Source organism: Dermacentor variabilis, chromosome 1, assembly GCF_050947875.1.
Source record: "Dermacentor variabilis isolate Ectoservices chromosome 1, ASM5094787v1, whole genome shotgun sequence".
Classification (NCBI taxonomy): domain Eukaryota; kingdom Metazoa; phylum Arthropoda; class Arachnida; order Ixodida; family Ixodidae; genus Dermacentor; species Dermacentor variabilis.
Genome location: NC_134568.1, coordinates 192,779,136 through 192,791,167, shown reverse-complemented (window position 1 = coordinate 192,791,167; position 12,032 = coordinate 192,779,136). Strand labels below are relative to the sequence as shown.

The following is a 12,032-nucleotide window of genomic DNA, read 5'->3' as shown; positions in this document are numbered from 1 at the left end:
TAGGTCTAACTAGGTGATTCATGTATATGCCTGAGGAAGAGCCTGGAGAAATGCCAGGACATCGTAGGCAGCTGAAATTCACTGCGATGAGCCCTTGATAGATATCCCAGGGGGCTAAAGAGCCCTTTTCTTTAATTTCCACTCCAAAAAATTTTAAGACAACTTTGAATTTGATGTAGCCAGTAATGACCACATTCATCAAAAATTGCTTATTATAAATTAACTGCACCAGCTTTCAAAAAAAGAAGCCTGTTACCCCCTGGCAGTCATTCAGGAACAGAATAAAAAAAAACAGCATTCAAATCTGAAGAGCGGTTCTTGAGATATCGCCTTCCCCAGCACCACTACTAGCAAAAAAATCCATTCCGAGAAAACAGGCCTTAAAGTTGAACCCGTGTTTTTTTATTAGAAAGCTCCTGCGGAGCTTCTAATTAGTTCTTGCGGCTCCAGGCACACTCAGTGTGTCGGATTTTCGACTGGCGACAGCCGAAAGCACAGTTACGCCGCTGAAAAGCATTTACGCAGTCGGCACTCGCTGCGGAAGATCAGAAGTTCGATGCTCGCACAAGACTCATATCGCGCTCCCGTGCACCGAACATCTGCACTGTCTTGGGCTTTGCCGGCATCGCGTGCAGCGAAGAACTAGCGAAAAAAAAGCTGACCAAATAATCTAAAAGATAGCGCAAGGCGACGAGCAGCTCGCAAGCTCATGTTGAGGCGGACGGAGCGAGCGCGGCATCAAAGGGAGCAGCCGCCTCTGCCCGCGCAGCAGCTAATGACAGGCGCGCTTTAGCCCGCGGGATTTGAATGCGCTGATCCGGCCAATCAGCGCTCCGCATCACATCGCGGAAAAACGCCAATAGCGCCTCAACCGCGCCGACGATGCCATTTTGCAAGGCGGCAAAATAGAGACAAAGAATTCACGGTCAAAACGACACCAAGATGGCGCGGGCAGGCCGCATGGGCCGGGAATGGCGCGCGCGCGAAGTTTGACTTCACATTTCGGCATTTGCGCGTGTTTTGTGGGCCGCGGTGGCCTCAAAAGTAGCGTTATTTTTGGTACTTTACGGTTGAATTAGGTGCTGATAATTACAGAACAGGTAGTTTGAGACATACAACCCAATAATATGGTTTTTCAAAAATCGCTCTTTCGCGATTTTTCGGTTTTCAAGGGCCGCGTCCCCCCTTTAAAGTATGTGGGGTGCTGAATATTGTTCAGACCTGAGCATTTCAGCAAGGTGAAATGTTCTCAAATTTATGAAATGTGCTTTTCCTCGTCACTTTTATTGTGCTTACAATAGCCTGTGGGACTGGAGGAGTACATATAGTTTCAGAAACCCTTAGTACACTATGGAGTCCTTTCAGGAAATTGGGCCTCTTGCTTCTGTTGCTTAGCAGGGCCTCAGTGTTGCTATCAATGCTTTGTCTTTCATGCGAAACTGCAACTTTTTGTCTTCCTGCTCTGCTCCATGGGAAAGAACACACAACACTCTGCTTGCTCAGGTTCCATCTCTGATCTCTGTGTGTCTTGTCATTTTTACGGCACGTGACATTATTGTGGCTAGCGACACATCGAACGTTTGCCTTTGACTCCAGTTTTTCCGAAAGTGGGTGATGGGAGCAAGACATTGGGTTCGAAATAACTGATGCACAGTTTTGGGAGTTCAAAATCGCGACATGTTCTCTATTCAAATACATAAAATTTACCAAATGAGCAGTTCAAATTATCCGTCAATTCGAAATAAGAAATTTAGAATGTCAGAATTTCACTGTACATTCAAAGCCTGCGACAAAGAAATCTCGTGCTAACAAAATTTTGCAACAGAATATTTTCAGATTCCCAGAGAGCGCCCATAGGATTCAGTGTATTTTGTACCTTTCGACAACAAAATTTGCCGCAATGTAGGCCTGCATGTTGCAGTCATTCACCGATTTTTCCGACGTGCCGCACCTTCGAAGCATCGTCACGTACCTTGTAGCCAATGTATAGAGTGTCTGAAATTTTGGATGCAAAAACCCTCCGCCATGCGATTTTCCGGACTTTTTGCCATGACTAAAGGTCCGAAACGTTATCTAAGCCACCGCTGCCGCCATTTTGATTATCTCGCCACCTCGAACAGGCACTCTCGCATACAGATATGCTGGCAGCTCGGAAAGCACGGCGTGATGCACAAGCTCAGTTTCCAAAAGTCAGCTTCGCCTCAGTACTGCAGTGTTACGTGATGAAGCACGCAGTATGTCTTAACTACACGTGTGCACTCGCCGTCTCCTGTCATAGTATGAGCACTGATGTACTTAATAAGTGTACTAGCATGCCTGCAGAGCTCTTTTGGATGATTTGAGCCCTTGGGGATAGTAAAAGGCATGCGTTGATTTCGGACATTGACTCTACTTACTCGCGCAAGGCTAGCAGACTCCAAAATGCGCTCAAATGCATTTGCTTCACACTTAAATTGCATGCAATAGCACCACATTACGCTTGCGTGGGCACTGCTATTTTTGTTTTCAAAAGCAACTAAGTGCCAGAAGTCATGGCCACCATTTTATTGTGGCACGCATGTCGGTAGGCACGCATGTCGCTACCGACATGCGACGACGGTTTTTGCGCGCCTAAAGCAGTGCATAATGTGTGGCTTGGTGAGAAAAGTGCAGCAAAAACAAAGAAATCCACGTCCCACCGACATGGACTTGTTTATGGCGGCTTCAGCGAGGACTGCCCTGTATCCGGCCGTGATTGAGTGATTGCCTGAGAATGTGTTCCTTGCCTCAAGAACGCTGGTTTCCGTGCCACCCAACAGGCATAGAGTGCAGATTTGCACGAAGGAACCATAAACTCGAACGATCGCTTTGGGGACACGAGATAAGATCACTTTTGCACTGGGTACCGGACGCGTCGGTGATTACGACCGACAGGGTACACTTGAGAAATACTGCTTGTGTGGAGCGCTGTTGCTCCGTATCCAGTGCTGACTTACTCAAAATCTCGCGAAAGTGACCTTGTCTCCGAAAGCAAGCAACCGAGAATACCACTCCATGGCACTGCCGGCACTGTAGTTCTGCAGCCTCGAGCAAGTCTTGCCAGACAAGGCTAATGGAATTTTGAACATAAAGTTTTGTTCCACGATGCATTCCCTACCTGTGCTATCTCCTTTTGCAACAACGAAATTCTCACGAAAGTGAATTTTTTCGCATTCCCCGCTGATTTCGTTATTGTGACGTTCAACTTTATTTGTAGGTTATTGTCTTTGCATCGAACTGTTCTGCAATCCCTATTGCATATGTATATCCAGGGCGAAGCTGTGCCTACCTAAACATTCTAGTAAAGTACTGAACACTGCAAAGTTTCGAGCATAAATATAGGATTGGAGTGAGAGCTTAGAGTAAATATTTGCTGTTTTAAGGGCCCCCACCTGGTTTAGGCATTGCAGACAGACAAGTGCGGTTTGTAGATGAAGCATTGATTGTTATGCCTCTGAATTACTACACTAGTGTACACTGCAAATAAAGATGGAAATTTAAATGAACTCTTGCCCCTTTTTGAAAGAGCTGCATGGGCTAGAGCACTGCACAGATTAGGGCTGGCCCAAAAGCCCGGGCTGGCCTTGCCTGGGCTCGGGATGTTACTCGGGCGAGCTGCCCGGTTGGCTACCTACGTTGCGTCACCAGTAATTTTTCCAACTTTGCAGTGAACAAATGTTGTTCCTAATAGTTGGAAATGTGGTTAATTTGTTTTTATTAAAAAATTACACAAAAACAAGGATGTCTATCAACCGGGAATTCTCGGGGATTCTCGGGGATTTTTAATAGTCTAGAAATACTCAAGGAAAATTCGGGGAATTTGTGCTTCTATGAGGGAAAAATAGCTGCAACTTTATCGAAAGGCAATGAAAGTTGTGGTGATGCTGGCTTGATAACAGAGGGAAGGGATCGTAATGAATAGTCTCTGATGCCGTGTCGCTGGCTGTAGGAGTGGCCAGTGTACAGTGAACGACAGACTTTCCGGACGCCCAATACTGCTTCGCAGCACCACCATGTACCCCCTAGAGTCAATGTATAAGAACGTCTGAAATTTCGGATGCAAAAACCCTTCGCAGTCTGATTTTCTGGTGCTTTGCTACGAGTGCTTTTCTTTATTACTTTCGTTTGTTTGCAGCAGTATCGGGTCGACGCTTTTTAAGAGGGGGTTATTGACACGTGTACTTGTTTGTCTTTATCGGGCGACACGTTTCGCCACCTAACAAATGTTATCGTAAAACGCAGGACGTGCCTGCATGTATCGGAAGTTTCTGGAATGTTATCGATGCTTCCATCTGCTGTCTGTGACCGAACCTTGTGTAATCTGATTGCATGTGTGCACGACGCGAATAATGTAGAACTTTGTACAAGGCACGTGGGTCCCAGCGATTACTCTGGAACACTTGACCACTGATGTATAAAAGCGGACGGGCTTGACACGCTGATCAGATTTTCGCCGATCGCCGACCGTGTTCGCCGCTATCGTTGTGCTATAAGTGTAGCCTGTTTTTGTGGGCACAGGTTCGCCCAATAAAAGTTAGTTTTGTCTTTCACAGTATTGCTACTGTGAAATTTCTTCACCAAAATGAAGTGATATGCTAAGTACTACTATTTGAACTATTTGATTAAAGTAATTAAGATTTATTTGAATTCGGTTTAAAATGTACTATTCATCCATCCTTAGATGTGTTCAGATGAACTCCTTTGCTTGCATCTTGATTGTTTTGAGCCTAGTCATGCTCATGGTAGAGTTCGATGTAGGTGTCGCGTCTAAGAAAATTTTCAAGTTACCTTCGGAACCCCCAAAAATTTATTACCAAGCATAATCGGCACAGTTCTGGGCACATGTGGGTGCACTGCTTGTAAGAAAGGCGCACGGCATGCAGTGTGTGACATTACAGTGCTCCTTTGAATGTGTGTGCCTGTCTTTTCTGTTTATTAATGATCCTTCTATTCTTAAGTTCTACTGTTTTTGAGTGTAGAACTGCTGTTTGTTCTGGTTAATTGTCTGCCCTCTTCATTTTGTTCTTTCATTGCATTTGTCTTCCCTTGCAAAAGGTTTGCAACTGGAATAGAGTTTCGCGAGAGCTCCCTGGTGATTCAGTCGAAGACCACGGCAGTTGCTCGTAAAGGTTTGTTGTTTATTTCCTTATAATAATTAGGAGTTCTATGGAAGTTCACTTATGTAGCCACTAAACATAAGGATATTACATATTTACCTAAAGGGAATCCCCAGCACTTTTCTCGGCAGTGCTGATTATGGTCGAAATTAGATCATTATGTTGCAGTGTTGGAATTTTTTTTTATTACTCACGAATGTCTACACCCTGAAATAGACAAAAAAATTGTCAGGTTTTTAATACCAATATTATGGATTAAGATTATGTGCCCTCATATGAAGACATGCAGTAAAGTAACATACGATCAATGTCAGATTTTTCTGACACTCTAGGGGCCGTGAAAACGTCCAAGAAAGCTGTGCAGTTAGAAAAAAATGAATGCATGCTGTTTACTGCAACCAAAGGCACAAATCACCATAGGTACATCCAAAATAGCTGTGAAGGCCAGCCAGTACACCTAGGTATATCAGTGCTCAAAATCTGTTGCAGTACCGTCATGGAGACCAAAAAATTGGGGAAACATTATTTTTTAGGATTCCAGGGTGTCTACCAACCGGGGAAACCTGGAATTCTCAGGGATTTTGAGTAGTCTGGAAAAACTCAGGGGAATTTGTGCTTCTATCGGGGAAAATTAGCTGTAATTTTATTGAAAGGGAACGAAGGTCGCGGTAATGCTGGCTCGAGTAACAGAGGAATCGTAACGAATGGTCTTTGACACTGCGTTGTTGGCTGGAGGAGTTGCCAGAGCACAGTCGAGTGACTTTCTGGACGACAGATAATTCGGACGGCTTCGCGGCCCCACTACATACCCCATAGGGTCAATGTATAAGAACGCCTGAAATTTAGGATGCAAGAACCCTTTACCGTCAGATTTTCATGACTTTTTGCCATGACCGCAGGTCCGAAACGGCATTAATAAAAGCCACAACCGCCGCCATTTTGATAACCCCACTGCCTCGAATCGGCACACTCGCACGCAGATCCACTGGTAGCTGTAACCACCACCCTGGCAATGCTAGGCCTAGCCGCTTTGAGGTTCGGTATTAAGCTTCTTGCTGTTCTGTGCCGTGTTTTTCATTGAAAGAATTCACTGCTGTCATCAATGGCACTGACACCGCCTTTGTGGTCATCGCGATTGGCTTCGAAGTTCGCAAAGCACAGCGCGTTGCATAATGCTGGTTCCCGAAGGTCAGCTTCACCTCATTATAGCAATGTTACGCTGTGAAGCATAGCAAGTGTGGGAAGGGGCAACTGTCATGGGACACGGTATGTATTCCTTAACTATACACACATGCAGCCGCCATCTCCTGTCACAGTACGCGCACCGATATGCCTAATAAGTGTACTGGCAGGCCTTCAGAGCTTTTTTGGGCGTGCTTGTGGGGATTTGAGCCCTTAAGGGCTGTAGAAAACATGCATTAATTTTTTCAGACGTTTTCGTGGCCCCTAGGAAGTCCGAAAAATTGTACACTGACTGTACAACTGTCCAAGAGCATGCTTCAAATTGTCCGTGTGGCGAACGCGCAGCCGAAGGAGAACAAGAAGACAAAGGACTTATGCATTGAGAAATGAACAGAAAAGGAAGCATGCCGCTGCTTTTTTGAAGGAGCTTGCACTCTAAAAGCTAAGTGTTGGCTGATGCTGAAGTGCAGGTGTCCCTCATACAAGCAAAAAAACTCTTTAAAACAGTGAAACGCAACACTAAGGTGTTCTGCGTGGGCTGAGAGTGTGTCAGGACAGTTGAGGTTGACTTACCAGCTGTTGTGAGAGAATCTCACTTGTGATAAAGTTCGGGCCTCATACCAATTCGCTTGCTATCGGTTGATAGGAATAGCTCATATTCGAAAATATTCTGTATGCATCTCTTTTTATTCATATTTGAGAATGTTCGACTCGATTTGCAATGGGTTTTACTATCTATTTAAAAAATATTTTATTCCCTGTGCATTTTACTAACCTCTCCCCTTCTGTTTTCTTTTTGAATAAGATAATAATAAGAAAGGGAAGGGAAGCGTAGCAGGGGGCGGCAGAAAGTTAGGTGGGCGGATGAGATTAAGAAGTTTGCAGGGACGACATGGCCACAATTAGTACATGACCGGGGTTGTTGAAGTATGGGAGAGGCCTTTGCCCTGCAGTGGGCGTAACCAGGCTGATGATGATGCAACACTACCCCTTACTATTCAAACTGGATTACATTGTTTCTTTATTTTTTAACATGCTCACTAGAGAGTGACACCATTGGACGACATGATGTTGGGAGCCCATCTTGACAAAACAATGTTCTAAGTCACTGGGGGAATGTTGCAAAGGCACTCAGGGAAAATCTGGAAAACTCGGGGAATTTGGAAATGTCAACTTGGTAGACACCCTGGATTCTACAGTGTCTGATGCATTATCTCTGATAATTTCACCCACCTTGGAACAATATTTTGGGTGTAATGGCATTTTATAACACGTTGGTCAGCTGTATTTTTACTGATAGACACGAAAAAAATTGCCTTTTTTCATTACGCGCAGTAGAACAAGGACTGCAAGAGATGACAAACACTGCGCCGACAAACTATAAGTTTCCGATCGCAGCCGTCTTGGTCTTGTTTGAAAGAGCCGCTCTTCTTGTTTAGTTTTTGTGCCACCGCTACTCTGTGTGTTGAATGGCTATGACGAAAAAGTCCACGACAAAGTTGTCCCAAGGTGCAATTCCATTCGTCGACTGAGGCACATGATTATAAGTGCGCCATGCCATTGGCAGATTTTCGCCATCATCTGCTTGGGCATCGAAACTCTGCACGAAATGATTTCAAATTCAGTTTGCTGCAAACCATAAATTCGGTGAACAGAAGAAACGAGTCTTGTTCCACTTTCAAAAGTGCGCATTGGCTTTGAAAGACACCGGCAGTAGTTTGCTACCCGTGCTGAGTGCGGCCGAACCACCGTCCATGACTGCGGAATAGGCTTACAAATGAAAGCAGTTCTGGCAGCGGCCGGTGTTGATGTGGCATTGCAGCAGAACTACTGCAGCCGAACGATTTGGAGAAATGAAACAAGACTAAAAAAACTGCAAGACTTTGCTTCAAAGCTGGCTACCAAGCGAAAATGGATTTTCTCGCTCACGCTGATGGAGCTGCGGCTGGCTCGGATGCGATGGAGGGCACGCTTCGTTATCGTAAGCCACGATTCTGTAAATGCTCTGCTGTCTTGTGTAAAGCACAAGTTGCGGTGCGGCAGTGAGCAAAGGCGAACATGACTGCGGTCTCGCCATAGAGATAGTCATCTTGTGTGCAACATGCGGGGATGCCACGTGTGCATCGAAAGACAATGTGCTCCCCTTTCCTCGGGAACAATTTCGTTGTGCATGAAATGCGGAGAACCGGTAATTGGCGAACAACGTTAAATGACATTTTCCGATTAAGGTTATTCATCTCGTGCGTGATCTGCACCGCGTTGATAATTGAGGTAATTATTATATTGCCAAGTGCTATGTACAGGGGAACCCGGTTATACGTCCCCCGGTTTTGCGACGACCCGGGTTTTACGACGGATTAGCGCAGTCCCGGTAAAGTCCCACATAGAAGCAGTGCATTAAAAACCCCGGTTATCTGACATACTTTCACGCCTGACCCGCGTTATACGACGACCCTTGCGAGGCGTGGGGCGGAACAGCGGACGAAAGAAAAGTGCTGTGGGTCTCTTTCCTCGCTCTGTCTCTCTGCATGCAGAGCGCTTCACACCGCTCAACCGGTTCGCTCCGGCGCAGCTTTCTTCCCTGTCTCGTCTCACTGTTCGTTTCTCTCTCCCCCACTAGCAGCCGCCCGCAACGCTCACTGCTGAAATAGCGCTTTTTCTTCTCCACAATCACTTTCTCCCTCTCTTCTCGGTGGTGTCTCCTCTCGTCGCGTTGGGGAAGCGTTTCTCTCCTTCCAGTTTCGCAGCAGCAGATCGCCGACAAGGTAGTGCGGAGAGGCCTAAGTTTACCGCACGTGTTCTTCGTCTTAATCCTAGCGACCGGTGTTCAACGGTTGTGTGGAGTTGTGTGGAGCAACGTGACGCACTATGTCCCGAAAGCGAACACTGCTGTCGCTCTGCGATAAGCTGAATATTATCGAGAAAGTGGAAAAGCGGCATGGAGCCACGAAAGCCAACATTGCCCGGGACTTTAAAGGGAAGCTGAAGAGTCTATTGAATTCAATAAGACGCTCATATACGGATGCGGGAACCTTATAAACCATGTAGGTAAAATTTGGGTTTTTTTTTTCAATTAGGAGCGACGTAATCGTCGGTTAAAATTGCGCTGTAGCTCCGCCCCCCGTCGAATGCCGCGTGCTGCTGCTGACACTGACGATGCGAGCGGAGACCGGAAACCGCGGTGTTGTGACGTCAACACTAGTGTTCTGTTCCTTCGCAGCCTCCGCGACCGTGCCTGCCCGTGCTTGTTTCTGCGTGCGTGCCATCGTAATCTGCTTCGAACGACCCTGCATTCCTTTGTTGGTGCATCTGCGTGTATGTAGAGGGGTAGTATACGGCCAGCCCTGCAATTCAGCCTGCGCAGTTGCTGTATACGGCCACAGAATGAGAGAGGACTACTTGCCGCTAGCAGGTTTTCTAAACGCAGCGCGAAAAGATCGGAGCAACGAAAACAAAGATGGCACGAGTGCGGACTGACTGATGATAACTGGTGTTGGAAGGCCTTATGAATATACGAACTCGCCCAAACCTGGATTTTGATTTACTGCGAGCTCCTTCGTGTTAGTACGCTGAACGAAAGGTGCATGTTTATCTCCTGCCCTTGATGCAGGTTTCGTCGCAAAGTGCCGCGAATTTTCTATTTGCACGTGTGTTGTAAAACAGCCTGCATGCAGCTACCATAACGCAGTGCAAATGTAGAGTTTGCATGTGCTGGAAAGCCGGCGCACGCCAGGACGCTACGCTCCCCCCTTCTCTCGCGTACAGCGAGAAACCGACAGTCTCGCGTAGCTGACGGAATTCGCCGCCTTTACGACTTAGGTTACGAGTAGTGTGCGAATGGCGCACAGATGAAGGTCACTACACGTACTGCATGAACTGGGAAGCTTTTCACGCGTTTAAACCGTCTTCGTAGATTGACGACAGCTTTGGACAGCGCACAAATGTCGACGATCGCATCCCCACTTACGTTCCACGAGGAGACATGCAGGAACACAACACTACAGTTGTTTGACCGGAAACGAGCTCACTAGATCGGCGAAAGATCGGCGAGATCACTAGGTCGCTTTGCAAAAAACATACTCAGCAAAGAGCATTTCCAACACGAGGAGATCCCAAGACTTCGCTTCCGTTCGCGTCGAAAGCACTGCTCGCGCCAGCATCGTTTGCTTCTTCGAGAGGCCGCCTCTTCGCAATCGGCTCTTACATGTAGAGAGTAACGCCGAACTCCTCAGAAAAACGCAGTCTCTCTAAATTTTCCATTACCGTCTCAGAAAAACAGCACCAAACTACCTCGCACCGCGCTTCATGTGTAGCGTCAGCGGTCGGTTCGGACGAACACTAGTGTTGACGTCACGAGGCGCCCGACCAATCACAGGCGGAAACGAGACGTGCTGGCTGGGCGTGTCCGCTGCTGCACTTTTCGTCAAAATAAAATAAATTTGCGCTTTCTTTCGCTCAATTTCGATACGATATTCGAATTCGGAGGGTTGAAAACCATTATGTACATGTTCACTCATTTTTTCTGGAAAACCTTTCAGCTTCCCTTTAAGATACCTGAATCTTTGCCTATGACGATCCTGGCCAACAAAGCGGTGATATTGCAGAAGGCCAACAAGTTCGGGCTCAAGCGGAAAGCTGCAAAAGGACAGCATTAGAAGTTAGAAAAAGTTTTTGTCAAGTGGCTGCATCAAGCACGGAGCTCTGCGATCAACGTTGACGGTGCCATTCTAAAAGAAAAGGCGGACCTTGTGGCATTGCGTCTGGGCATCGATGACTTTCAGGCATCGAACAGGTGGCTGGATCGCTTTAACAAACAAAACAGGATTGTGTACAGCCGCTCCTGTGGAGAAAGCACTTCCATGGACGTTTCGACGGAGAACGAGTAGATGGAGTCGCTACCGGAAATGATTGCTGCATACAAGCCCTGCGACATTTTCAACGCCGATGAGAGCGGTATTTTTTACCATATGCAGCCCGAGCAATCCCTTGTGTTTAAGGGTGACAGCTGTTATGGTCGGAAGCATAGTAAAGAGCGTGTGATGGCACTATTCTGTGCTAACAAGGATGGTTCCCAGAGACTGCCCGTGCTCGTTATTGGAAAGTTAGCAAAGCCACAGTGCTTTAAGAACTTGAAGACGCTGCCGTGCAGCTACAACTTCAACAAAAAGGCGTGGATGACATCTTCACTCATCAGCAATTTTTTGCAGCAGCTGGATAAAAAAATGGGTGCTAAGGCGAAAAAAATATTGCTTTTCGTGGACAGTGCACCGTGCCACCCACCCAATACGTTCAGCCTGATGAACATAAAGGTTGTTCTTTTTCCGCCCAACAGCACAAGCCGGCTGCAGCCGCTGGATGCCGACATCATTAAGGGGGGAGGCTACCCTGGAGACCGAACTTTCTTATTTTTTAAGATATCCAGATGAAACTTTCAGGGTACGTTCACACCACTGAACTATGAGGAACTGCAAAGTTTCATGAAGATATGTTTATTAGTTCCAGAGTTATTGAGGTCTAACTAGGTGATTCATGTATATGCCTGAGGAAGAGCCTGGAGAAATGCCAGGACATCGTAGGAAGCTGAAATTCACTGTGATGATCCCTTGATAGATATCCCAGGGGGCTAAAGAGCCCTTTTCTTTAATTTCCCCTCCAAAAATTTTTAAGACAACTTTGAATTTGATGTAGCCAGTAATGACCACATCCATCAAAAAT

The 12,032-nt window shown here is 46.4% G+C and overlaps 1 protein-coding gene across 2 annotated transcripts in view; it reads left to right on the top strand.

Annotated features, from left to right (window-relative positions):
* The window catches only part of dre4 (SPT16 homolog, facilitates chromatin remodeling subunit dre4), a 181,650-nt gene that overhangs the window by 60,666 nt on the left and 108,952 nt on the right, over window positions 1-12,032 (top strand). For both annotated transcript variants that reach the window (XM_075702440.1, XM_075702448.1), the window contains exon 9: window positions 5,074-5,147. In XM_075702440.1, coding sequence (XP_075558555.1) covers window positions 5,074-5,147 — 74 coding nt within the window. The remainder of the gene's footprint in view (window positions 1-5,073; window positions 5,148-12,032) is intronic.